General features: G+C 49.9%; 1 protein-coding gene and 1 long non-coding RNA gene across 2 annotated transcripts; one reads left to right on the top strand and one right to left on the bottom strand.

The window, feature by feature from the left end:
* The first annotated feature begins 767 nt into the window (after positions 1 to 767).
* LOC132324075 (cystathionine beta-synthase-like) lies at positions 768 to 25,657 on the top strand. Its single transcript, XM_059840059.1, has 16 exons — positions 768 to 926; positions 3,705 to 3,847; positions 7,028 to 7,134; positions 9,081 to 9,215; positions 10,253 to 10,332; positions 11,521 to 11,652; positions 12,535 to 12,604; positions 14,080 to 14,171; positions 16,474 to 16,599; positions 18,470 to 18,554; positions 20,115 to 20,220; positions 20,751 to 20,822; positions 21,959 to 22,093; positions 22,625 to 22,733; positions 23,077 to 23,161; positions 24,966 to 25,657. The coding sequence occupies exons 1-16, from the start codon at positions 915 to 917 to the stop codon at positions 25,061 to 25,063; spliced, it is 1,587 nt and encodes a 528-aa protein (XP_059696042.1). The 5' UTR covers positions 768 to 914; the 3' UTR covers positions 25,064 to 25,657.
* Positions 6,893 to 10,259, bottom strand: LOC132324077 (uncharacterized). Its single transcript, XR_009485512.1, has 2 exons — positions 10,113 to 10,259; positions 6,893 to 9,539 (listed from the first exon to the last, which is right to left on the bottom strand). It is a non-coding gene; the product is annotated as an uncharacterized LOC132324077 (long non-coding RNA).
* Positions 25,658 to 27,565: the final 1,908 nt, after the last annotated feature.

A 27,565-nucleotide genomic window follows, 5' to 3' on the forward strand; every position in this document is an offset into this window, starting at 1 on the left:
CCAAGTTTTCTACTATGTGATATTACACACTTTTATTCAAACTACACACTCATAATCTTAATGCTATTATTCAATTTTGGAACTTTTCTCTACAGCTTCAGGTTAAAGGCAGTGTTCTCTTGAGAGCCTGTGTCTTTCAACACAAAAAATCTAAAATTCTCAGTATCTAGAATTTTAACAGCCTGCATTTTGGGTGCTAGCTGGTGAGCTCAGTTGTGAAAGCCTGCTGACCACCTCTGATACACTGTGGATTATCTCTTCTTTGCCCACAGGTGACTTTTGCTCCTTCCCAGCTAATTAGATAGGTAAACACAGAATTGCTTTGGGAGATATACTCAAGGCCAGAATAAATCCTGACTTGCAAGGAAATGAACAATTTTTTCCCCTTTAATCTCTCTCAATGAGCAGCAGTGATGGGGGAGAGCACTGGGAGGCAAAGTTTACTGGGAAAGCTTCTGTTGGCTGCAGGATCCAAGGCATTTTGGGGTGACTGCCCTGCACCCTCATGGTTTCCTGCTGCTCTCTGAGGCTGGGGGTGGTGTCTCTGGAGAAGAAAAGGTGGCTGAGGGTCTGGTGTGGGGCTGGACCAGAGTTCTCTGTCTGCTTTAGCTGTGGAGCCAGGTTCCAACAGGAATTGTTGACCTCCAATTTCTGAGATGCTGTGGGGCCTCTGCATAAGGAGAAGGTTCAGCCACACATCATGGGCTGTTCCATCCCTCTGGTGTTGCTGCAGTAACAGTGGGGTATGTTTCTGTATTCCAGGGACAGCCCAGCCCTCAGGGACCAAACCCAGCCCCATCCAGCGTGGAAGCCACCAGGGAATCACAGCACAGACAGACCTCGGGTTGTCCTGCCAGGCTGCTGCAGAGAAACTCCCACCAGGAGGGTGAAAGGAGCAGGCAAGCAGGAGGAGGATGGCAGAAATGGTAATTAAGGCTGCCCATGGGTTTATATGTCAAGCCACAAAGAATTCAGATAATCAGGACTCAGCCACATCAGCGTGCTGGCCACTGTGTGAAATAAGAGTCTCTTTGAGCCAGGTCTCATAAGCTCTTAAAGATATATTTCACAGCTAAGATAGCTCAGCTACCTTAGAAGGCATAAAATTAGCAGAACAGCTTCTTTGGCAGTGTTAGAAACAAAAAAGCTTTTAATGAAAGGCAAAATAACAAACTCTTTACAGAGAAAAACCCATCCAGGTGCAAGAGGCCCTCCTGCCCCTGGTAAAACACCTCACAAAAAGCCATTAATTTATTTGTTCTCTTCTTTTTCTAGTAAATTGTCCACGCAGGACCTTTTGGCTCCTGTCCAATTCACTATCCTTAAGTTTGAGGTGAAGTCTCTTAAGTCCTATGAGATGCCTTTTCACCTAATTGAGGAGAGACACTTCTGGGCTTATTTCCATTTTAAGGAGATAGTTTTGTCACTCCACCAACAAAGAGCACATTCCTGTAACTGTAAGCCACAGCTACTGGCAGGGAGCCCAGGAGCTGAGGGGGGACAGGGCTGTGGCTTTATGAAGCTCCCCAAGTAAACTGGATTTCCCATGGCCCCTCCGTGTGGCAGCAGGTCAGGCCCTGCTGCAGGCACTTCTCTGTGTTTAGAAATGGGATGTTTCTTCTTTGAGTCACTGGTTTGGTTCTGTCAGATGGCAAAATGATGTCTCTGTTCTCAGTCTGGAGTTAAATGCAGAAGGAATGTCCAGCATCATGTCTTTGACCATTTCTGCTGCAGCAAAGGAAAGGAAAGGGTTAGACTTGCTCTAATTGCAGAATGCACCACCACAGATGTGTAGGGAGACAGGGCAGACTAAGCAGCTTTCCTCATCAGTCGAAGTGAGACACAAGCCTCCATCCATGACCCTGTGGAGTTTCAAGGTCCCTTTATTCACTAATGGTTGAATCAAGGTAAACTCATTCTGTGAACAAGCCAGAAAAGGAACTTACAGCTACCAAAACTCATGTGGTTTTTCTCCATGTGGTTCTTTTTTTTTTTACCACACACATGGTGGATGGATTGCAGAGAGAATCAGAGCAGAGAGGTCATACCAAACCTGCATGTAACCCTTCTGTGGGTTTATTTGTTTCTGCTATTGTTCAGTAGCAGATGCTGAAAATAAACTTTGAGCCCAGACTCCTCCTTTTGTCTGTATTTGCACCAGCAATACCGAGAGAACAGCACAGCAAATTGCCTTCCTGCAGAGCACTGATGCTATGAGGGCTTGTGTGCTTAAAATCTGCTACTGAACTCAAACCTTTCTAATTGGTTTAACCCTTTTCTCACTCCATTTTTTATCTGCTCTGCCTCTGTAGTTGTTTCTGATAATTCCATTCTGCCTTATTATTTACTGCTCATTATTTGATGCACCTTCTCCAACTCCCCCAGGATTTAGAGCCTGCTCTCAGCACCAGCCTCTTGTCTCATTTTCAGCCTGATCACTCCTCCTCTCTTTAAGCTGCTTTACTGTGGGAGTTGCTCAGTACCCCCAAGCACCTTTGCTGCCCTTTGCTGTTTTATTTTTGTTGGTTCTTTTTTCTCAATTTTAATTCACTTGGATACCAGAGCAGAGGTGACGTCCAAGTCCCACCATCACCATAAAAGCATTCTCCAACTATTGCTGGATGGATTTACCTGCAGGTTCTTCATTGCTAGGGTGAAAAAAGCTGTTCTAGACCAAGTAATTAAATTAGGAGCATAAAATTTCCTAGTGGAGGTGATGGTTTTGAGATGGGGAAGAAGATGTACTGGAGAGGATGCCCAGATGATGTATGGGGTCTAGCACACCACTCCAAAAGAGCAATTTTGTCATGGAATCATGGAGTCATGCAATTGCTAAGGTTGGAGAAGTCTGTTGTGATCATCAGGTCCAGCCAAGAGCCCACACCACCATGTTCCCCATGAGTCTGTGTCCTCAAGTGCCATCTCCACAGGAGTTTTGAACACTTCCAGGGATGGTGTCTACACCACTTCACTGGTAATTCTATTCAAATGCTTTACAACCCTTTCATGAATTTTTTTTCCTAATGTATAATCTAATTTTTTTCAAATGTATAATCTCCCCTTGGGCAGCTTGAGTCCATTTCTTCTTGTCACACCACTTGCTCCCTGGGAGAAGGGACTGACACTCACCTCACTACAACATCCTTTCATCTGTTCATCTCCTTCCAGCCTCCTTCCACCCCTACAACGTCCTTAGCCACCTACCTTCATGTGGTTGAGATGCCAGCAGGATGCTCCAAACAGCCTGGCCACCCTGCCTTCACACCCAAAGGCCATTTTTTCCCCTTCTGCAGCTATTTTTCTCCCAGGTGTCTATGTGACTGTGGTTATTAATTGTTGCGGTGTTTTGAGGGTCCTCAGGATGAGGTGAGAGATGAGAATTGACTCCAAGTTCTCAGAAGGCTGATTTATTATTTTATGATATATATACTAAAACTATACTAAAGAAAGAGAAAAGAGATAGACAGAAGGCTTAACAAGAATGAATAATAAAAACCTGTGACAGATTCAGAGAGCCTGACACAGCTGGCTGTGACTGGCCATTAATTAAAAACAATTCACATGTTGGGTAAACAATTCTCCAAATCACATTCCGGAGGAGCAAAACATGGAGAAGCTGAAGCTTCCCAGGAGAAGAAATCCTGGCAAAGGGATTTTTCAGAAAATATGACAGTGACCATGTGACCTCTGTTTCCACCCCGCAGGAGCTGAGTAAGAAGTGCCCCCTGGTGAATGGCAGGGCTGCCGATGGTCAGGACAGCACCTGGATCCTTCCCAACTTGCCCAGTAAGTGCACATGGACAGCCACAACGCCTGCCAGCAAGTCTCCACACTCCTGTGTTCCCTTGTAAGTAATTCCTCTGTGCTGCTTTCTTCAGGGTGCAGCTCAGCACCTTTTCCTGGGGGTTGTTGCTACACCGGGATGGTCATGGCCAGAAGCCAGCTGTTGTGTTAATGATGGTTTATTTTCCAGATGGCAAAAGCAGCTTTTCTCTTTTGCCATCTCCAAGAAGACCTTTTTCACTCCCTTTTATTTTGCAGAAGGATGTGGCTGGCTTGAGTCTCAGGCTCTGTGTTTTCCAGAGCATCTCTTTGTTTGGGGCATCCTATTTTAGGTGGCTGAGAGGCCTTCACAAAAATGGATTACCAGGGCCTGGGCTTTTATATCAGCAGGAAATGGTCCCAGTGCAGAGTAAAGTGCTTACTCTGAGCTGTTCTTGCCCTCACAGCAGCAGGTTCCCTCCCAGGGTGACGTGAGGGCCCAGACTAGTCCTGACAAGAGGTGCTTTAATGACCCTGCAAACCAGACACAGACAAGCTACTAAAGATAAGGCTGTCCCATAAATGTCAGAGAAACTGCAGACACATCCTGCAGTGCAGAGATGTGAAACAGAGATCCAGCTCCAGCGAGTGGAGTAAAACTCCTAAAGTCCAGCTGCAGGAACTGGAGGCCATGGGAGGTGCAGCACTGCTCTGCATGGTCATGCCTGACCATGTGCCAGGCAGGACAAGGTCAGGGCACAGCCACCAACATGTGGGTAGCCCAGAGCAGCCTCTGGGTCTGACCCATGCAGGAGGGAGGAATGGAATGCAGAGCCCTGGAGCTGATCCAGCAAGCTGAGCATGGCTCAGTGCAACCCCTGCAGCTGGTACCTGAGGAGAGAATCAGCTCTTTTCAATCAAAATTAATTTTTTTTTCCCCCTCAATTATCATTCCTAGGAGGATAACTTTTTTTTTTTTTTTTTTAAACAATTTAGCATCAGGGTGCCGTAGTGGTGCCAGTGGCTGAGCCCATCCTACCCCCAGAAGGAGATGGGAGTAATATTCCCCAACCCTGGGCATCAAACACTGCTCTGGGAATGGAGTCTGGCTGTGGGGGCCCACACAGCCCTGCTAGAGCAGGAGCTGAAGCATAATCCACTGTGTAGCAGGGAAGAAAATACACTGTGACATGTCACACCTCTGCAGCAGGGCGTGGAGGGAGAGGTGGTTTGGTTTCCCTGCTCTGGGTAAGCCACAGATGGAGCAAAAATCTCTGCACTTCTTGAGATTCCCAGGTGAAATCTGATTGAGTTTTGGGGGTAGAAGCAGAGGGAGGAGACAGGTTGTTATTTCAATTAAGAACATTAAATATTTAAATTTCTTTGAGAGATACAGAGGTAGACTAGTTCTGCCCTCCCTCAAGCTGGTTCTGACCCAGCATAACCTCAGCAGGAATCCTTTGCTTTGCCAGGACTGGTTTTCCCCTGGACATCTCAAGGAATAGCAAGCCATGACTAAAAGCTGGAATCTTAGGGGAAAACCATCCTTGTCTGCTGTCCTGAACTGACATCAGCACCTGCAGGATGCAATCCAGATGTGCAGTGCAGTAACTCAGGGCACTCTCAAGAGAGCCAGGCTCCAGTTGAACCTTACGAAGGAGCCAAGGCTCAGCCCTACTGAAATCCTTGAGCATTTCAAAAGTGGCTTTTGGAGCAGATGGGCAATGGCTGCAGCTGTGGGGGAAGCTCTTTTATTGTGGTATTGCCCCACATTTGGCAGTACTCAGTGGAGCCTGAGATGTCTGCAAACACTTCCCACAGAGGGAAGGGTAACAGCACATCCCATCATTTCTGGGCTAGGGATGCAGGGAGCCTGGAACCTCTTGGTAGGAAAGACCTTCACTAAACCCCTGCACTCCTGCAGGGTGTTTATGTCACACTTGCAGAACCTGCAGGGAGGGGTGAGAGGTCCCTGAGTCACCCCTGTGCCACCTGGGCTTCCTGCCAGCACACAGCCACTGCCTGGCCGTGACAGGGACAGCACAACTCCAGTTCAGGGGCACAGGGATGGTGGGAGGTGAGGGCTGTGCACATCAGAGCTGAGCAGTGAGGGAATGGGGAATTGTCACCCCATGGCAAAGAGATGTCCCATATTGTCCAGGCAGTGCCATGTGTGACATGGACACACAAGAGGTTCCAACTGTGTTTTCTGGGGAAGCCTATGATACAAGAGGGACTCCTCTCTCCTTGATGAACTGAGAGTTGATTATCTGAAGGGTGGTAACTGGACTGAGAACCCAGGGTTTTTTCTCACTGTGCTGTGTTGAAAATTGGATGGGGGGAGGAGGAATGTGCTGGAGGGTTTTCATTCTGAGTTGTGTGTGTGTTCCTTTTACATATAGCTGTAGGTTAATAAAGTTTTTTCCTTTATTTCCGAGCTGGAGCCTGCTTTGCTCTATTTCTGGTCACATCTCACAGCAGACACTGGGGAGAATATATTTTCATGGGGGCACTGGCATTGCACCAGCATCAAACCATGACAGCTTGTGACCAGGATGTGGCCCAAACAAGCACAGCTCTCATCACCTGTGAGAGAGCTCAGGGGTGTGAGTTCCCTGGCAAGGTGTCTTGGGCAAACAGGTTTTTTTCAGGTTGCTGTTGCTGTGGTTTTTGGCTCCTGCTGGAGCCTGACAGCGACTGGCAAATCTGGACAGCTGGATTTCACTGATCACAGAGCTGGGTTCAACTGTTTGCAAAACACCCCCCAGAACCCTCTGAGGTTTGGGCTTCTCTGATGGCTTGGAGCCATCCTTGCAAGTTTGGCAGTCCTGGCCAGCAGCACTTGGGCCAGAGGGAGCTGGAAATGTGGGGAGCAGAGATGGGGCTGGGCAGGATGGGGAAAAGAGGAGGAGCTTTGTGCTGTGTCTGCTGGTTTTCTCACCCACAGCATAAAATCTTAAGGCTTGCCAGCATCTTCTCACTCATTACAGATCTGGCCTAGAGTTTTGCAGAGCAAGAAATTTCAGAACAACCCTGAAAATTAATTTGCTTACTTTTTATGTAAAAGACCTAATAACTCATGATGGAGAACTGTAACTAACTCCTGGTGCCACTAATTGTTGATGGGGACTTTTTCTCTTGGAGTTGGGGTGTGTTTTGGTGGCCTTGATAAAGTTGCTGAAACCTCACTCAGATTTTCTCTTTGTTCATGTTGCACAACAATAGTTTTGATTTGACTTTTTTTTTTTCCCCTGCATTATTTCAGGACAGAAGAAAAGAAGATCTTGCCCAATATCCTCAAGAAAATTGGCCACACCCCAATGGTCCAAATCAACAAGATTGGGAAGTCCTATGGGCTCAAGTGTGACCTCTGTGAGTGTCCCCTTCCCAGCAGGTTTTTGCATGCCACGAGGTGAGGGTGAGGGGTGCTGCTGGAGGGGGGGCTTCAGAAGAGGCTCTGTGAGAGGAACAGAGATGGGGAGGGGCAGATGTGGCTCATGTTAGGCTCTCCTGCTTATTAGGCAGTAATTTCTTGGGCCTAGCAGGAGGTTTCAAGCAGCAATGAGCAGGGGGGCAGTGGTAGTGAGGCATCTCTCCTGCCAGATAACAGCAGCATAAGCTCAGAGCAGAGCTGGCCCAAATTTGGGGATGGATCTTAGTCCTCTCCCTAAGGAGATGTTTGCTGGTGCTGTGTCATGTAAGGCTTGACTTTAGGCTGGTCCCCTACAATTACAAGGATGATAAACTCAGATCTGTGCATGTGGACTTTTCAGTCTCCTTTCCTATAACTCCTAACCCTGATAATTAATTTGATCTGAATTGAGCAGAAAGGCAGATTCTGAGAGGCAGAAAGTGCCACAAGTGTCACAGAGCTGAGTAAAGAGAGACTTGCTGAGCACTCATCCTTAATGCAATGGCACAGCAGAGCCCTGCAGTGCTGTGTGGCACCTGGGAACCCCATAGTTATTTATTAAATAACTATGATTCAGTTAAATAACTATGAATAACTATAAGGGCAGCCAGTCCCCACTGAGCACACAGATACAGGGAGCACCCTGGGCTTTCCCACCTGATCTCTTCTCAGCATCTGGGGTCCTTGGGCCACCAGCCCTGCAGCCTCCACACTGGAAACCAAGGATGGTTTTCCCCTAAGATTCCAGCTTTTATTCATGGCTTGCTTTTCCACACTGCACTGCCTCACCCTGCTCACAGTGAGAGCTGAGGGGACACCAGGAGACCATGGAGGGAGCTGCTGGAGGTGGGAGGACAGATGTGCAGTGCCTGGTGCACCTCTGGAGCAGCCTGTCCCTTGGAGGATGTCTGGCTGGTGCTTTTGGTGCTGGGAATGCCAGGCAGATCCCATTTTCTGGGATGGTGTCTCCCTCCCCTGGCACAGGAGGGGAAGGAGAGCAGAACAGAGAGCAGAGCAGCTCCACGGTCCTGTGTCAGCACAGAGCCCCTTCCCAGCAAACACAGGAATGAGAGGAAGCAGCTACAGCTGGATGGGATTGCCTGGTGTTTCCAGTGCCCCCAGGACCCCGGTGCAGCTGGAGTTGTGGCACTTTGCATTATAAAATGTAATGATGAGCACAACATTTCCTTTCCCATTCAGGCTGCCCAGGTACAGGGCTGATTTCTCAGCCTCAGGTCACTGTCTCTGCCAGGGTGAAGTGAAAAACACCCCTGGAAATCCCCATTTCTCCCTGTTGTCCATAAAACAGAGCTCAGTAGCACCAGCTCAGCTGCAGATGTTCATCAAAGGCTTGGTAAGAAGAATGCTGTGGTGGAGGCCCCAGTGAGGACTGAGATGTGCCTTGGAAAGTTACTTGGCTTGTTGCTAGCTCAGTGAAAAAAACTGTAATTTGGCCTGACACTTGAAAATGTTCTTTCTACTGTTTGGGATTTTTTATGGCACCTCAGTCAGGACTACAGATCACCCCTGCAAGAGGGGAGCTTTTTAGATATCTGTTAAAAACCTCAATGTCCCAGGATAGACAGTGAGACCTTGCTGCTAACCCTTGCCCACAGGAGAGTCCTCAAGGAGTGTTGTGCCAGTGTGGGACCTTGCAGTGACCGTGTCCAGCTGATTTTAAACCCATCCTGGGCTGTCCAGGTTGACTTCAAACCCATCCAGGGTGAAGGAAACATGGGGGAAAGAAGGACTTTGTGCTGATGAATAATCCCAGACAAGCAGGTGGTGGATGCATTCCCCTGAGCAAAGGACAGTCCTGTAGGGGGAGGAAGAAGTGTCCTCACACTGCAGTGAGGCCTGGGGGAGCTGGTGCCTGATGGAGTCTCCTCTTTGTTTCCCTTTCCAGTGGCAAAATGTGAGTACTTCAACGCGGGGGGCAGCGTGAAGGACCGCATCAGCCTCAGGATGGTGGAGGATGCTGAGAGAGCTGGGATTATCAAACCAGGAGACACCCTGATTGAACCCACGTCAGGAAACACAGGTGGGAAGGGCAGGGATGCTCCCTCTGCCTGGGAACTGGGCAGGGGGGGATTTCTGAGGAGCAGGGATTTGCATTTGGAGTTACAAGGTTGGCTCTGGCTCCATCCTCCCCTCAGCTCCCCTCCTGGTGGCCATGGGCTTCCTGGGATGCTGAGGTGCCTTCCTGATGAAATTCCTCAGGGTTCTGTGAGGGTCCCACACCTGCACAGGTGTGCCTGGAAGGTCTCCTTGTGGCAAAGCAGACAGCATCAGGAGCTGGGGCAGCCCTGGGTGTTTTCAGGCTGGGAAGCTTTTGAATTCTCAGAGGTTCTCAGACACCATTTCCCTGATCGTTTCAAAGAGAATTCCTGTAATTTTTGCCCTTGTTGCTGTCACATGTCACCCCACCAAACTGTGTCACCCCAGCCCCCCCAGCCACGGAGCCAAGGGGGTCTGTGCTCCCCCAGAGCTGTGTCCCACATGGATCACCCTGGCTCCCTGCCTGCCTGGGGGCAGCTGGAATGGCACCAGGCTCCCTGCAGCCCCTGGCAGGGACATGCCGCTCCTTCCTGCTGCCTCACCTTACTGCTCTAGCTGGGAGCAGCTGGCTCCTTCCATCACCCCAGTGAAACTGGAGCAGAGGTGCCATGGAGTGACATGCAGAGTCCTGTCTGTCTGTCCCCCCACAGCTGAGGGGGAGGGGAAGGCACTCCTGAAGCAAAACCACCTCTCTCCTGCATTTCCAAAACCACAGGAAGGTGGCTGAGCCTCAGTGAGGGGAGAAAAGCTCTACCCATTCTCTCAGTGCCACCCCTGGGAGCAGGAGTGATGCTGCAGCACCACTTGCCTGTCAGCACATCCTCCCACCCTCCCTGGTGCTCCCAGCATATCCCAAGGGGCTCGTGGAGGATGCCCTCACCTGTGGCTTCTCAGTGACCCCTCCATGGTTCCATCCAGGAGAGAGGAGCGTGGGAAGGGGTGCCTGTCAGTTGCTCTTGCCAAATTGCCAAATTTCCAAATTCTGGTGCCAACCAATTCCCTGTGCTCCCCACCCCGCAGGGATTGGGCTGGCCCTGGTGGCTGCACTCAAGGGTTACCGCTGCATCATCGTCCTGCCAGAGAAAATGAGCATGGAGAAGGTCAGAGCTCTCTATGGTTTTACCCCACAGCCAGGGAACATCTCCTTCCTCCCTCTCTCTGCCTCTCCCTCCCTGGAGCCCTTTGAACCTTGTGAGCCTTGCACACCCACTGCCACAGCTGCTAGTAAGAACTTTGCCTCTTGAGGGAAAAAAAAGCAGCCTGTGGCGGCCTGGTGGCTGTCTGGTGTCAGAAGTGCAGCTGGGAGAGCCAAACACAGTGTGTGGGTGCAGAGGAACAGAGCAGGCTCTGCTGCATGTGAAGCACAGCAGGAGAGGCAAGCAGCTGCCAGGGCTACCCTGCCATAGCTGCTCTCTTCCCCTCTGACATCTGACAGGTCACTTGGTCTCACTGTGTGTTTATGGTTTTCTTTCACCTGGAGACACTTGACACTTGGAGACTAGAGTTGCCTGAGCTGTTTGTCAGGGTGGTGTCTCAAGTCACTTGCACAAGAGCTGATGGTAAGGGGAACACAGAGTCCTGGAGATGGCAGAAATCCCTCACTGGTGAGCCAAGAGCCTCACAGACAGCTCAGCTGAACTCATGCCAGTGCAGCCAGACATGCACCCTGACCTGGCTCAAGAATGAGCCCTTCTCCAAAGTGTCACCCTCAATTCAACCTAAATCTCACTCTAGCTTAGTCTGGGTCACATGCCACCTCCAGCTGCCATGGGCTTTATCTCCAGGTGTCCCAGCACTCCCCTGTCCCACTGACAGCCCCATCTCCCAGAGGAGACACCCTAGGGCTGATTGCTCCTTCCCTGTCTTTGGTGAGAGAAGAGAATGGGCTTAGGGCAAAACCAGCTTTTGGATCTCCCCTTTGCATGCTAGGGCTCCAGTCCCAGCACACAGGAGACCCTGTTCCCTGTCCAGCTCCCTCTGCCCTTTTCCTCTGGCCCCAGGGAGCAGCACACTGTCACCTCCCTCCACCCTGTCCCCAGCCTGCCCTCCAAGTAGGACAGGGCACGAGGCCAGGCTCAAATCCCTGTGCCAACTTCAGGCAGGAGGCCCTGGGCTGCTGGAGCTTGTCAGAGACAGCAGAGTCCAGAACTGGACATTGTATCTCTGCATGATAAATGTCTCCCACATGCAAAGCTGCTCTGGCATCTGGCTCTGCCCTGAGCGTGCAGGTTCAGGTTACCATCCCTGAGTGGGATCAGCTGTGTGCAGCTCCTCTTGTCCTCTCAAAGGTCGATATCCTGAAGGCCCTGGGTGCTGAAATCATCAGGACGCCCTGCACTCGCTTTGATGCCCCCGAGTCCAACGTCCGCGTGGCCTGGAAGCTGAAAAATGAAATCCCAAACTCTCACATCTTGGACCAGGTAAAGGCCATCCCTCCACTGGCTCCCCTTCCCAAAAGAATTTATAGGGTGCTCTCCGAGTGTGCCTGTGTTTGGGGGCTCCATTTGGACTAGCACCAGAGGCAGATTTCGTCAGTGTTTTATGGCACTTGAAATTTAATCGCTCCTCTGCAAAGCTCAGGGGGACAGAAACAAAATAAGGGGCACTTCCAAACCTGCAACACTTCTGCCAAAGCCTGGATGTGGGTGAGGCTGGGTTTTCTTAGACAATTCAAAGACTCCTCAAATTGCTTCAGATTTAACTTTGACCTGAAAAAAGGCCCCACTTTTTAAGCCTAGCTAGCAGCCGCAAAAATAAACCTTATGCTGTAAAGGGCAAACCCTGGTGACTCATGCCAGAGGTTCCTGCAGGGAACTTGGTACTTGGTCCACTTGGGACCAAGGAGGGCATTTGTTCTGACCCCTGAGTGAGGAGCCCCTGGAGTGCAGCAAAGTCAGGCAAGCTCCTTCCTTCTCAGAAAAAAAAAGTAGCTCAAAGACTGGATGGGCTTTTCAGCTCATTTTTTGGTCCATGGGTGTGGGCGTGGGGTGCACAAATATCAGTGCTCCAAAATCCCTCTGTGCATGAACCATCTGAACCATCCCCACACCTAAAGGGCACCAGGTGCTGGACAGTGAGGGTTTCCACACTTAACCTCCCAAGCGGGCCTTGGAAATCTGTGCCAAAGGGCCAAACAGGAGGAACACCTGTACCTGTCCTGGTGGGGTGGGTTTCTCCCTGGGAAGGTAGAGGAGGGGGCAGCTGCATGCTTTGTGTACAGCTCTGTCAGGAGCTGTTGCTGGTTTGGTATTTGACCTGCTCTTCCCACGGTAACCCCTGCTGTTCTTTGCTGGAATGAACAGTACAGAAACCCCAGCAACCCCCTGGCTCACTACGACACCACGGCCGAGGAGATCCTGGAGCAGTGTGAAGGTACTGTCTGTGCACAGGGCTGCAACACTCCCTGAGAGGCTTCATTTACATCACTTATTGACCTGAATGTCTAGAAACAGCCCAAAGGGCTTCTGGAGGGGCAGGCAGCATTATCTTAATAACACTGACACACAGAGTGTAGCAACCTCTCCTAATCCACCCCAGATCCACCTCAGCCTGCAGGGCTTCCCAGCTCTCCCCTCCCATTGCAAAACCTGGGGGAGGACACCAGAGGCTTAAGGATCTCAGGTTGTACCTAAAGGAGCCAGAACATGTCTCTTGGTGGCCACAGTGACCTGCCTGCTGGGAACACAAGAGGTCCCACGAGGCTTTGGAGGGGAATATAAATCCACCAGGGCATGGTCTGGTCCAGCACTCTCATTTGCAAATCAAAACAGACTGAAACCTCCCAAACGAGTGCCGTGGAAGTGAGGGCTGGAGGAGGATAAAGGGCTATCCCAGTCCATGTTTGTGCAGATAGAAGGGACATTTACTGCCAGTTCTGGGAGCTCTGTAAAGCATTACCAGGACTTGGGTGTTTTAACTGGAGAGCAGTTATCAGAGCTGGAAAGCAGTCAGGTATCAATGGCTATAAGAAAGTCCCAGCCTTGCCTCCTCTATAGTGTCAGGATTTGCTCCAGCTGGCTGCCAGCTGTGGGTTGCAGGTCCCCCTTTTCCAATGCAGCTGCAGCATCAGGTTTTGAAGGCCAGACTCCAGTTCTGCTCCTAGCAGCCCTAAATCTGTATAATTTCAGTGATGCCAGTGGGGCAGCATCTGACAGAGGCAGGTTCCAGGGCAGAGCTCAGCCCTGCCTCCACTGTGGATGCCAGCACAGGCTGGAGGTTGTGCCTGTTAGTGATATTCAAGTGTGAGGCTTGCTTTGATATGCTGTGGTTTGAAAGGGGTGGATGTGATGAGATATTCCCTCCCCTTTAAGCCACAGAATCACAGAATATCCTGAGTTGGAGAGGACCCATAGGGATCATCAAAGCCCAACTTCTGGTCCAGGACACCTAAAAAGTCACACCATGTGCCTGAGAGCACTGTCCAAACACTCCTTGAGCTTGGTCAAGCTGGTGCTCTGACCACTGCCCTGGGGAGCCTGTTCAGTGCCCAGCCACCCTCTGGGGAAGAACCTTTTCCTAATATCCAACCTATATCTCCCCTGACACATCTTCATGCTGTTCCCTCTGCTCAGTAGATGCCAAAGATGCAGAAATCATGGAGAACTGCAGTGGGAGATCTGGAGGTCACCTTCAGCTCCCTGCAGTGAGGCTGTGCTCAGGTTCTGCAAGCTCGTCTGAGCTTCTGCACAGGACCAGGCTGAGGCCATCAGCACGGCCTCTGCCTGACCTCTGCTCACAGGGGGTCTGGGGGACACAGGCTCTGCACCTGCACAGGGCTCTGAATAAAGGGCAGATCCTGCTGGGGGCTGTGCTGAGCCCTTGCAAACCTCTCTGTCCCTGATCTGCAGGCAAGGTGCACATGGTGGTGATTGGGTCTGGCACAGGAGGAACCATCACTGGTGTGGCCAGGAAGCTGAAGGAGAAGTGCCCAGAGTGCAAGGTAAGGCTGGAGGCAGGACTGGTGGGGTTTCCATGGAATCACAGAGTGGTTTGGGTTGGAAGGGACATTGGGGATTGTCCCATTCCACCCTCCTGCCATCAGCAGGGACACCTTCCACCAGACCAGGTTGCTTAGAGCTGGCCTTGAACAATTCCAGGGATGGGGCACCCACAACTTCTCTGGGTAACCTGTGCCAGGGCCTCACCACCCTCACAATAAGGGATTTCTTCCTATTATCCAAAATAAATCTCCCCTCCTTCAGCTCAAAGCCATTCCCCCTTGTCCTGTCCCTGCCTGTCATTTCCTGCCGAACCCCACGGCTCACCTGAGGAAGTAGTTGCTGTCTGCACTTATTTGTTTGTTCACAGCAATCCTGGCTTTTGTTGGAAGCAATTTGGTGATGTTTAGGCTGATCTAGACCCATCCAAGTGCCTTAGAGACCAGTTTCCACAGCCCCACTAAAATCTCCCCCTGCCTGGTGCCTTGCCCTGTGCAGGACACTCTGGCGGGCACAGACAGCAAATGCTTCTCCTCTGGCACTGCAAAACCCTCTGTGCTTTAGGGTTAGCATCCCTCACAATGCTCATCCTGCAGAGCTCGTGCTTCAAGGCACATTGGAGCCATGCACACACTGGTCTGGTCAGGGTGTGAGTGATCCCTGATCCACCAGGGAGGTGTGGAGCCACCACTGGAGCACTGGGACATGGGGTTGCCTCCCTGGAAGTGTGCAGCTGTGTGTGTGCAGTGTCACCATCCCTTCTAAAGCTGCCTGCTGAGGGAGGTGTGGTGTGAGGTTCTCAGGATGAGGTGAGAGATGAGAATTTGACTCTATGTTCTTAGAAGGCTGATATGACATGATATTATACATTATATTATACATTATATAGTATATATTATGTATTATATTGCATATTATGTATTATTATATATTATATAATATCTCATATATGGTATATTATATTATACTATATTATACTGTACTATACTATATTATAATATACTATACTACATTACATGATATTACATTATATTATAAAACTATACTATAGAAAGAGGATACATCAGAAGGCTAAACAAGAATGAATAATAAAAACTCATGACTGACTCCTCAGAGTCTGACACAGCTGATGGTGATTGGTCATGAATTAAAAACAATTCACATGGAACCAATCAAAGATGCTTTACTTGTTGGTAAACGATTTCTAGACTACATTCCTAAGCAATCAGATAATTATTGTTTTCATTCTTTTTTGAGGCCTCTCAGCTTCCCAGAAGAAAATCCTAAACAAAGACGATTTTTCAGAAAATATCATAGTGACAGGGAGGCACCTCAGCCCAGACACACAGCTGTAAATATCCAGGGAAAATCCCCAGAAATCACCATCAGCCAGCACAGCTAGACCCAGAAAGGATGTCTGTATCCACAGGTTGGAGCTCACTGGCTGGCTTCACCTAGAGCAGATTAAGGAGCTCTGGCACTGTCCTCAGGGTTGGGCTTTGGAAGTGTCAGGCTCTGCCAAAGGGGTGATGACAAACACCTTGAGAGTGATAACATTTTAAGCCACCAGTCACTTCTGCAACAGCTGAAGACTACCTAGGATCTATTTAAGAAGACAGTGGAAAGCAGCACCCTTTTATCCTGGAAGCTCTCCATGCTGCTAGTGATTAGGAATATTAATGAATATCAGAGGAAGGAAACACTGCTGATAAGTGTGAGAAATAACTACTCACTTTGAAAATTTAAAAAGGTTTATTAAACCTAAACAAAAATACAACAAAGGACTGCATAAGGAAAAAGCTGCAGTGCTGGGAACTGCCCCTCATGCACACCACATGGCCAGTTCATCTTCAAGCTGGGTGCTCAGTCTTTTACACCCCTGGGGGTGCATCAGCCAGCCCTGGCCCCTCCCAAAGTCTGTCAGTCAGCTCTGCTTTGCCATTTATCAGTGCAAACTGCTTTCTTGTCACTGGATTGGAGGTCAGGTGTTGCCATGCCTCACCCCCTAAGCACCAAGCTTGCCCATTCCCACCTGCCCCAGGTAAGGGACACATGTACAGCCTTCTTCTACCTGTCCTAGACAGCCCAGGCTGTCTGATGGCAGCAATACAGGGGGGAAGGGAACTGTGGGGAGAACAGAGGGCATCTAAACTACAATAACATAACTGTACATCACTAAAGCTTTTCTTAATATTCACACAATAGTTATCTTTTAATTGTGAGAGCGTAACTTTTCCTTTGAGTTTTGTGCTTGGCTGTTTCTGAATTCCCATCTTGGTTTGACAAAATGCCTTTCCCTCCCAGATCATTGGCGTGGACCCTGATGGCTCCATCGTCGCCCTGCCCAGCGAGATGAACAAGAGCAACACCACAACCATCGAGGTGGAGGGCATTGGGCACGACTTCATCCCCACTGTCCTGGACAGATCTGTGAGTAACCCTGTGAGACTGAAGCAGGCCAACCCCTGTGGTAGGGAGAAATGATGAGGAGGACTCCATTGACATCACAAGGCTAATTAATTACTTTATTATACTATATTATTCTATATTATGTTACACTATATTACATCACATCTAAACTGATTCTGCCAAGCACTCAGCTGCCCTCCACTGCCCAGAATCTTGTGACTGTCACCCAACAGTCCCATCGCACACATTGGGCCCTGACAGGCCAAGGGAACAAAACACCATCACTCTGGGCAAACAATCTCCTTATTGCATTCTAGTTTGGTACAAACACAGGCACAGAAAATGAGATAAGAATTGTTTTTCCTTTCTCTGAGGTTCAGAGAATGTGTATCCCAGAAATATCCATGGGAAGAATTGTGCCTTGCTTTTCTCTGTGAAGAGAAACGTGGCTACACTCTGAGGAAGGGCCTCTGCCTGCTCTCTGCCTTGTTATCCAGCCTGCTCCCAAGGGCAGAGGTGTGGTGGGCCTGATGTATCTTCCTAGTGCAGAACCAGTTGTTGTGGGAGGATTGGGACACCCAGTTACTTTCTGAGTAACTCTGATTACAACTGACTTGGTTTGTTAATTTAAAATCTCCTCAAATTTAAAATTTCCTGGCCAATGCACCAAAGAGTGTGGTAGGTTTTGGTGCTGGTCATTCACTAATGCATTCACTTCCTGCTGTGAGATAGGCAAAGCAGGCTCAAAACTTTAAAAGGGTATCAAGAAAATTTTATTAAAAGTAATTAAAAGAAAAACAAAAAGTAGTAAGAACCAAAACAAACGCTTCAGAATACTTCTTGTCCCCCCTTTCTCATTGATAGTGTAAAGAAACAAACCCTAAAATTTCCAGTTGGTTTACTACCTTTAAAATAGTCTTTCTTCAGTTCACTTAGGGAGAGAAGTCCCTCTTGTTAAGGTTATGGAGACTTTTCCACTTTTCCAAGAGATAAAAAACATGTGTCTTTCACAGAGGCATATCCAGCTTTTTAGCTGCTCAACAAACTGTCAGTTACACAAAAACCTTTTCCCTCACTTCCCTAAATTCCTCCCATGTCAAACTATGACCCTGAGCCACAAGGAGAAGGCAGATAGAGGTGAAAAGCAGTCATTTAACACGGTGTGAGTGTCCTCTGCTCAGCCTCGCCATTGTTCAGATGTGCCCCTTTGGCTGTGGTCACACAGATGTCTGTGCTGAGGCTGCTCCTCATCACCTGCTCTTTCCTGAGCCTTCTCTGCCTCAGGCACCACACAGAGAGAGAGCAGAAATCCTGCACCATGCACAGACTGGACACAAGATCCAAGTAAGACAGCAGATCATGAACCTTGTAGCTCTTCTTGTCAAGTTCCCTCTCAGTGTATCAGCTGCCACAGAGCTTTAAATCCCTAATATAGGCGGCCTGTGTTGCCCTGGCCTCATTCTAGAAAGGTCCCTCACAGCCTCAGACCTGTGATTGATTCTGCTTCCAGGTGTTAACTCCCTGCTGTCAGCACCTGGCTGGAGAGCTGTCACCTTAATAATCCAGACTGATTCTTGTAGCTGGATCTCATTTTGGCAAATTCTGAGTCATTAATGTACCCTGGCATGGGACATCATAAATACCCTTCCACATCCTAACTCTGGACCTGTCAGGAATCCCTGACTCTCCAAGGAAAGAGTGCTGGAAAGTCGTGGGGTGTCTGCAAGCAAGAACTCCAGACCACGGATGTTCTGACAAATGCTTTCAGCAAGTGTGGAAGGCAGCTCAGAGCTGCCAGGTGTTGTGGGCATCAGCACCATGGTGTGCTTCAGAGGATCAGGGCAGCCTGAAATGACATTTCCAAGACTCATCCTCCTTGCTTTCCTTCCAGGTGGTGGATCAGTGGTACAAATGCAACGACAGAGACTCGTTCCTCATGTCCCGCAGACTGATCAGAGAGGAGGGGCTGTTGTGTGGTAAGCACAGTGCAGCCACAACAGTCTGTCCCCTTAACAAACCTTCTGAACCTCATCCTCTTGGGATCAAAACTCTCCAGAGGAGGTGCCCTCTGCATTTTGTGTCTGCTGGCTCAGCAGGGCTGAAAGGCTGAGCCTAGGGCTGTGCAGAGGTCACTGCAGACTCCAGAGGTGTGTCCCTCAGTCTGGTCTGGGCTCTGACTCATCAGCCACAGTAATTATAGAAGGAATCATTCTCTCCTTACTGGAGCACTTTTGCAGTGGAACTGGATCTTCGGGCAGTGTAGAGTTACAGAGGCTGAAGGGAGGATTAGTGGGGCTCGGGGCAGGACAGGTGGGCTCTGCCAGCAGCTCAGCGAGGCCGTGCTCGGTGTCACTGCCACACCAGAGGTGCCAGCTTTGGACCAGCAAGGTCTGAAAGCAAAGAAAGTGTGAGATGTTCTTATGGAGTATTCCTCCCTGTGCCAACAAGCTGTAAATGATCCCACTGGCTTCCCAAAATGAACAGGTGCTCTCAGACAGACCCTGCCTGTACCCTGAGAGCCTCCACAGAGCATCAGCCTTGTTTTCAGCCTTCCCTAATGCCAAGCAAACAGACACAAGTTTGCACCCAGGAGCAGACACCACGTAGGCTCATAGTTACAGCTGATAAAAGCCCTGAGCACTCATATCCAGGGAGTTTTGGAAAAGATCAGCCTATATATATGTAATGAAACACTTAAATGTTGATTTAACCTAGCAGGCACGGAGTCACTGTGTTTCAACAGAAACCACTTGTTTGAACTCAGCCATAATTTGTGAACAGCTTCGTGTTCCCTGAGCTGCATTTTTCAGGGCCATTCCTCGTTTGTTTGAAAAATGTGACCCAGGGATAATTAACCTGCTGTAAAATACGTGCTGCCTTGAATGCAGGGTGTAATTGGCACACAGATAGTGGAATGTGTTTGACTTCCAGTACTCAGACTGGTGGTGGAGGAATTGCCTCTGTAAAGCAGGGAGCTGCTTTCCCTACGTGCAGCAAACCACATGCGTGCACACAGACACGGGCAGCATTCAAGCCTTCCCATCATGTTGGCCTGCTATTCCAAGCATGAATGAAATGTTTATGGGTTTTTTTTTTTTTCAGTCTTTACAGTGCATTTAAAGCCAGTCTTTGGCTGCCAAGTATGTCAGGCAGAAGCTCCAGAACTGGCATGGTTTTCTGCCCATGGGAAGGGAGGGTGTGGTGTGGGCAGCATGTTCTGAATGTCCCTGCATGGCACCTCTCAGACCTTAGTCTGCCCACAAGAAATGGTTCGTGAACTCCATGAGGTGACTTTCATGCTGCCTCCAAGGCCCAAGAGCCACCATATGAGCACGTCCCATCAGTCCCTACCTCTGCCTGGCCCTAAAGCCTACAAGGCTTTGGGGTTGACTGTCCTCCCATCCCAGTGTCCCAAGCCACCCTCCCACGAGGTGCCAGCTCTGCACCCTTATCTGGGGCAGCCTGTGCTTCCCACCTCAGGACAGTGGCCCTGGGCAGCCCTGACCCTTGTCTCCCTCCCCTTGGTGCCCCTGCAGGTGGCAGCTCGGGCAGTGCCATGTCTGTGGCTGTGAGAGCTGCCAGGGACCTGCAGGAGGGCCAGCGCTGCGTTGTCGTCCTGCCCGACTCCGTCCGGAACTACATGTGAGTGTCCTGCTCCCTCTCCTGCTTCCAGCACCAGGGTGGGAGCTCCCAGGGCCTCCTGTGACAGCAACTCAGCCCAGGTGCTTGGGGTTCAGCAGAACCACCCCAATAAATCTGATAGCAAGGCACATGGAGCGAGCCCAGAGCTGGGAGGCCCCCTTGGGCAGATCACAGGGAAAAAGCAAAATAAACAGCAGGGAGGAACAGCACATCAGCGTGGCAGTCACCAGGGGATGGGTGCTGGGACACTTGGGGGTTATTTCCTCTCCTCTCTGACTCACTGCACGGAGCAGGACTCAGCCAAGCTGCACTTTCTGAGTGTGCATGCCTAAAGTGAGGAAGGCAAATAGCTGGCATGCTTCGAAGAGTTACTGAGCACCCCATGCTCCTGTTGACCTTAAAAGGGGCTGAGAGCAGCCAGCTGCAAAAATCATGAGAGCCCTGGGGGCAGTGCTGTGGTCTGGTGCACGAAACAAAGCATGACTTCTTCTGGAAGCCTCACAGACTTGCTCTTTGTTGGTGATTTCTAGGTCCAAATTTGTGAATGATCAGTGGATGATAAAAAACGGGTTCCTAAATGACGCCCAGGAGCACAAGCCTTGGTAAGACAACCTCTGCTGGGATAAACTGTGCTGAGGGAATCAGCTTTCTGAGTCTGGAAATCATTATCTTCAAAGGAAAATGTTCCTTTTTAGTGTTTAGAACAAACACAGTAAATTCCAGACCCCTCTGGGAAGGCTGTAATGTCAGCTCCTCTTTTTTGAGTGGTTATCTCTCAGCTCTCCAATCAAAGTCTCTAAAGGAGCCATTTCTGTCCCAAAGTAGCTGATCCACTCCCACGTGGCAGCCCAGGCCACCTAAACCCTCTGAAAATCTCTCTCTACTCCACATCTGATGTTCAAAGGCCCATCAGGCTGCTGGGGAGGTGGGTCCCTGTTGTAGCAAGCCCCCTTTCAAGCAGCTCTGCAGCTCTTTTCCGCATAAACCAGGAACTTTTCACCTTCCAGAGCTGCTGGCCAGAAAAGCTGGCAAATTCTGCTGTCCCTTGGACACCATGGGGAAAGAGTCCCCTCAAGGAGTCACAGGCAAACTGCTGATGCCTGCTGATGTGTGGCTGGGCAAATGCCAGAGACAGCAGCTATTACTGATGTCTGTTTCTCCTTCAACAAAAATTATTCTAAAATATTTCCTAAAAACTTAACACATTTCCAAGGCCTCTTGTGTCTGGTTAGAGTTGCTCTTGGCCTTTCCAGGCTCCAGCATTGCCCTGCCTTTTCTGCAAGGACTCAGGGCTGAGATGTTTGGGAGCTGCTTGTGCTCCCCCACAAACCAGCCCAGCTTGTCCCTCATAAGTCACACGAGCATCTCTGCGAGGCTCTCTCCTGCAGGAGCTGCAAATGCTGCCTTGTGAGGACCAAGGATACAGAACAAAGGAGTCAAACTGGTAGGTTACCCATTTATGAGCTTGAAGTGAAGCCCTCAATAGCTTCCTTGGATTCAGGACAGCTCAGCACCTTGCTGGTCTCATCCCTGCCTCTGGAGCTGCATGAACACTGGGCGTAGGGAAAGCTTGGCTTCAACAAGACCTGGCCGTGGTGGCATTTCTGCTTTGGCTCTAGGAGTGGGGCTGGCTTTTCAGGCAGACAGGCTGTCCCTCATCTCCTCTGGCCTTGCCCCCTGCTGAAGGCCACAGCTGTGTAGCAGTCACAGCTCAGCACTGCCATTTGTCTTCCAACAGGTGGTGGAACATCAAGGTGCAGAAACTGAATCTCTTGGCCCCTCTCACCCTCCTCCCAGAAGTCAGCTGTCAAAAGGCAATTGAGATCCTGCAGGAGAAAGGATGTGACCAAGCTCCTGTTGTTGCTGAGTCAGGGTAACTATTTCTGCTCTCTGCAGATGGGCATTTGTACAGAAAAATCAGTCATGATGAAGCTCGAGTCCCATTTACTCATTCAGAGCTGGGGCTCTTGTGTTGGACTCAGATAATTTTAAAAAGATCATCTGCCTCCTTGGGAAGATTCATCAATAAAACTTCTGTAAAAGATCCAGTTAAAGCCCAGTCCAGTGCCCACCAAACCAGAAGATGCTGGGTCAGTGCACAGGCAAGGGGAGCCCAGGGGAGTGAAAAGTGGGGGGAAACCCACACAAAAAAGCAGCTGGAGAGCCCATGGGTTTTCCTTCTCCCAGCTGCTAAGTCCTGGTCTGCAACAGCAGATTTTAACTGCTGTGAAACCAACAGCTTGGTGAGGACAAAGACTTCCTTGTTCTGCCCAAGTGAGGAGAAACCTGGTGCTTCCCCCCAACAATTTAGTCACTGACTTCAGCAAGAGCAGTTCAGCCCCAACAAAAAATGTGTGTTCTACCTCAGGTCTGACCTTCTGGAAAACTACCTGTTCCCTTACAGGCTTATTTTGGGAATGGTGACCCTCAGCAACACCCTGAGCTCCGTGCTGGATGGAAATGTGGAGTTCTCAGACCCTGTCACCAAGGTCACCTACGACCAGTTCTCCAAGGTACCACTGAGGCTGGGCTGGTGTCAGCCTGTCTGGGGGCAGGGAGAGAGGGAGACGTGCACCTGCAGCACCCTGGGGTGTGAGAGGAGCTGGGAGAAGAGGTTGGTGAGAAGGCAGAGAGGAGTGGGGAGGGCCACAGTGACATCTTGGAGACGAGAGTAAGGACAAGCCCCTGTAAAAGCCCTGCAGAGCCAGCAGGGCTCAGATACGGGAGCTTTTCACACCAGAAGCCAAGCACTGACAGAGGATTTCATCCAGTTGGGGAATCAGCACCCTCCAAAATCAGAGCTCAGCCATTGCCAGGTGAAGTAAAACATTAAATGTTGTATTTTGCCCTGTTCAGATCAGCCCGGAGGACAGCCTTGGGAAGCTTTCCTGCCTCCTGGAGAACGACCACTTTGCCATCGTTGTACATGAGCAGACACAGTGTAGGTACCTGCAGAAACTCCCCAGTGCTTGGCACAAGTGTTTGAGAGGGGAGAGGGGAATTCTCAAGCTGATTGTGGCAGGTGTCAGTGCAGCTGCTGCACCTGTGCAGCCCCTGAGCCTCTGCCCCACGAGGGGATTCTGCTCTGCAAAGCCCTGGGACTGCCCACTCCTCACCCACGACTCCTCCTGACACCACAGGGGTGAGGGGAGAGGGGCAAAGCTAGCAAGGGGAAATTAGGGATCTCTGTAGACTTCTGTAGCCCAAGGGCAAGTCAGAAGGAGCATTTGGCCACATCAGGTAAAGCCTGGGTGGAATTCAGGCACCTAAGATGAGAAAGCTGAGGAGAATTGGGGTGGGCATGAGCAAACCCTGTGGCACAGGTCATCAGGGACACTGGTGTGTAGCCTGGGGCAGCTGTGTGTGAGCCTTCCCTGGACCATGGCTGGGTGGAGGGATGCTGTGCCAGTCTGGGAGCACCATTAAAGCAGGTTTTATTGGTTTCATTCTCAATCCACTGCATAGCCACCTTCCCCTTGGTGTACAAGCCAACCCAGCAGCACCACAGCAGCATCAGGATTGCTGACACATCACAGCAGGGATCACCCCTTGTGCCTCCTCTGAGCCAAAAAAGGTGTGGTGACAGGTGCTGCTCAGCACATCTGACCTGGCACACCTTTCCAGTGCAATTACACCAAAGGCAGCACAGATTTGACCTTGGCTGGGAGAAGTGAGCAACACGAAAAGCAGTCAGAAGAGCCACGTTTAGGTCTTGTGAATTAGAGCTGAAGGGTGTGATTATGCTGATTTGATGGCATTGCACACTGAGCATGCAAAGCATCCCTCAGGTAAGCAGTGGGTGGCTCCAGCAAGGGGCTGCCTGCTCAACCTGAGGCCTCCAAAACCCAAACATCCCAAACCTTCCCTCTCCAAGGCCTGTTCTCCCAGAGCCTCATCAGCTCTGAAGCTTGCAAGCCCATCCATGTTCCCACAACAGGTTGCAAAGAAAAATCTGTCACTCAAAACTGCCTTTGGTGCACATTTCCAACTCAGTCACCAAAATTAATGCCAGGCAGAGTTTCCTTTCTCAGCTATGTTGTCATAAAATAAGGAATAGCTCTTCTGTATCACGTTTTGATATAAATTAAATGGTATCAGCAAATTAAATGGCACCCATCATCAAAAAATATCAGCCAGCTGTCTGCAGCACCTCTTGCTCTGATTTTCAAACAACACCCACTTGCTTTTCCAGAGCTGCTGTTTAATGCTGTCACAGCTACCCCCTTATTTATTACTTTCTTCCCACACCTTTGGAGCTTGCATTTTATCTTGTGTTTGGGCTCTGGTGGCTAGTTTTATTTTTATTTAAGAAAACATTTATCAGACAGTTAAAACAATTATTGAAGTGCTGTTTCATTAATGGTGGTGTAGGATGTTATGAGAACAGAGCAGAAAAGTGCCTGACTGCTGCTTTTAGAGAGTCTCATTAGTTTGCTCTGAAAAGTTCTGTGGTGATAGGAGCAGGACTGGAACAGAGGTTGGCTAAAAACAACTGAGAAATTAAGTTTCCTGCTCTGGGGAAGGTGGGTTATTTGCAGCAAAAGCCTCTCTGGTATGATCACAGTGACCTGACTGAGGCTCCACCATCATTTCTGTGGAGGTAGAGCTCAGACAGATGCTGTCCCTGTTGGGGTTTTCTTTTAATAAATGCACAGCAGCCTCTGCACAGCTGGAAGGTGCTGAGGGGGGTGGTGGGGTTCTTTTCTATTTTTTTGCCACTAAGCTGGAATTTTCTGTGCTTCCAGTCAGTGGAAATGGCAGCTCCTCCACGAAGCAGACTGTGCTTGGAGTGGTCACATCCATGGATCTCCTCACCTTTGCCAGCAGGAATGAGAAGAAGTAGCAGAGCAGCTCAGCTGCCCCCCTCCTCCAGCAGGTCCAGGTGTGCCCCTGAGCCCAAACCACCTGGGCAAGGGAGCCTCTGGCCCAATGCAGCCAATACTTTTTCAAAATGCCCAGGAGAAAATTGTGATGTGTTCTATTTGTCTGCCAAATGCCACCCAGAGTATCACTAAAGAGGAGATAACTGAAGAAATTGTCTTTAACAGCCACGCGTGCTCACATGGAGCTTCCCAGGGCTGGGCAGGGAATCTGGGAAGGTCAGCTTGGGAAGGGGATGGTTCTTCCTGCCCAGAGTTTAGCAGGAGGAGCTTTGGTGAGTTTGGCAGCTGCAGGTACCTGTGCACTGCCCGTGGTGCCGCTGCTGAGGGTTATCCTTGGGGCCAGAGCCCATTTCTGCCACAAGAGCAGCAGGGCTGGGGGCAAGTCAGGGCACTGCTGCACCCTTCTGCCCCTCTCTGCCCAGCCAGGCAGGCTGCAGGCACCCCCAGGAGCCATTCCCCTCACCCCTGGGGATGTTTGCCCCCAAGGAGGCAGCAGGAGAGTGTGGATCTTCACTTCTGTTTGCCAGGCTCGGGATTAAATGCGTGAGATGGTATTTCTTGTTCTGACTCAGATGTTTATTAGTTCTTATCTCTGTTACAGTCTTACAAACCCTGGGTTCTGCAGCACTTTAACAAACTAAAAATGGAGCCTTTTCTCTCTCTACATGGCCTTTTAAGGATAAACTGTCCAATTAAGAAATGACAACTAAATCATTTTTACTTTTAACCCAATAACCAACCACTCGTGCCCACAGTAGGGACTTTTTTATCCAATTACCCAAAACCACCCAAACCCATGGAGAAGAAGGTGAAGAAGAAAAAGAAGGTGAAGAAGGAGCAGCCTCTGCCCTAAAACATCCATTTTGCTTCATATCTATTACTGTATTCTAAACCTTAAACTCTAAGTTTTCTACCATGTGACATTACACACTTCTATTCAACTCCACACCCACAATCCCAGCTCTATAATTTCATTTTGGAAGCTTTCTCCATGGCCTCAGGTCAAATGCAGTGTTCTCTTGGGGGTCAGTGCCTGTCAGCACAGAAAGCCCAAAATTCTCAGCAGCCAGGGTTCCAGCAGGAGAGGTCTGACAGGGAGGGAGGGACACAGAGCCCCAGGAGGTGAGAGGTGGCAGCAGGAGGGGTGGGAAGGAAAAGCTGAGGGCTGGGATGAGCAGAGGGGATGAGGGTGAATGCTGGGCTGGTGGTGAATAGTCCCCCCTGTGGGAGCAGCTGGGCTTTGGGGTGCACCTTCCTCACCTCTGGGGGAGTTGGTGGCACTGGCTGCCTCCTGCATGGTGAGGGGACAGTGAAGGGGAGCCAAAGAAGAAACAAAGATTCAGACACAGAACAGTGAGAGAGGCCACGGCTTCATCCCTGAATGTGCACCCTGAGAGCTCCTTATCAAGGGCTGGAGGGGAGGGCAAGGTTTGGTCCTAATTCTGCTGTCAGGCCATGGTGTTAATGAAGGTCAGAAGAGCCATTTGCCTTGGCTACCAAAAACTTAAATGAAAGCAAATGTCAAAAGTGGGCTGTGGGAGCAAACTGAAGTGCCATTGAAACCCAGTTTGGGTTTGGGGGGTTGCTCTCAAAAGACCCAGAGAGGTTTACAATCCTTCTAGAAGTTTCTGGAGCTGCTCCAAAATGGCAACAACCAATTTCAGTTTCAGCTAAGTGCCTACTCCATATTCTCAATCTAATCTAGTTTGTACAAGACTTTTATTAAGTTTTAGAATGCTGAAGTATTTACATTTAGGAAAAGTGCCTCTGCTGTCCGTTGTTTCCTGAGTGACATGGGCTATTACCAGATTTTCTGAGAGTTTTTGCTTGAGCAATAACCATATTTGTCCAGAAAAACAAACTGATTAGCTCAACCCTTATTGTACCCTATTTATTTTATCAATTCTGTTGCGAAGCGAAGCATGTTAGTCCATGCATGTGTTCCAAAGTCACATGAGTAAGTCTGAAAGTGCCCCATAACTCCATGAAGCCCAGAACTGAGTCTGAATCTGGACCAGCCTGGCTGTTATGGATTAACCCAAAGCCCAGTGCTTCCAGCAGCAGCAGCAGCAGGGCTGCAGGGCAGTGGCTGCCAGCTGCAGACAGGCTCCAGGACAGGCAGATGCACTCCAGCAAAGGTGAAGTAACTGCTGAGTATCCACCTCGAATATTTACAACTCCTTCTCTACGTTAACTCTGAGTGTGGGAGCTAATAAAGGTGGGTGTGAGCTCCAGATATCCCAGGATTGCTCCACCTGGGCTGGAGCCAGGCTCACCAAGGCACTCCTGGGGCCCCTTCCCCTGTCCCTGGGGCTGCCCTTTGCAGCACATCCGACAGTGGCACTGCCCTGCCCAGGGATGCTGGTGCTGGTTCTCCTGATGTTTGCCAGGCTGTGACCCTGAGGATGTCCCACAGGGCTGGGTGACTGGCTGTGCCATCCTGCCCTCCATGTCTCTGGCAT

The sequence above is a fragment of the Haemorhous mexicanus genome, chromosome 2 (genome assembly GCF_027477595.1).
Source record: "Haemorhous mexicanus isolate bHaeMex1 chromosome 2, bHaeMex1.pri, whole genome shotgun sequence".
Lineage (NCBI taxonomy): Eukaryota > Metazoa > Chordata > Aves > Passeriformes > Fringillidae > Haemorhous > Haemorhous mexicanus.

Bases quoted from the DNA above. Each gene is read 5' to 3' on its own strand.
- LOC132324075 (XM_059840059.1), top strand. The intron at 9,216-10,252 runs GTGGGAAGGGCA...CCCACCCCGCAG, and splicing joins ACCCACGTCAGGAAACACAG to GGATTGGGCTGGCCCTGGTG. The intron at 23,162-24,965 runs GTAGGTACCTGC...CTGTGCTTCCAG, and splicing joins TGTACATGAGCAGACACAGT to TCAGTGGAAATGGCAGCTCC.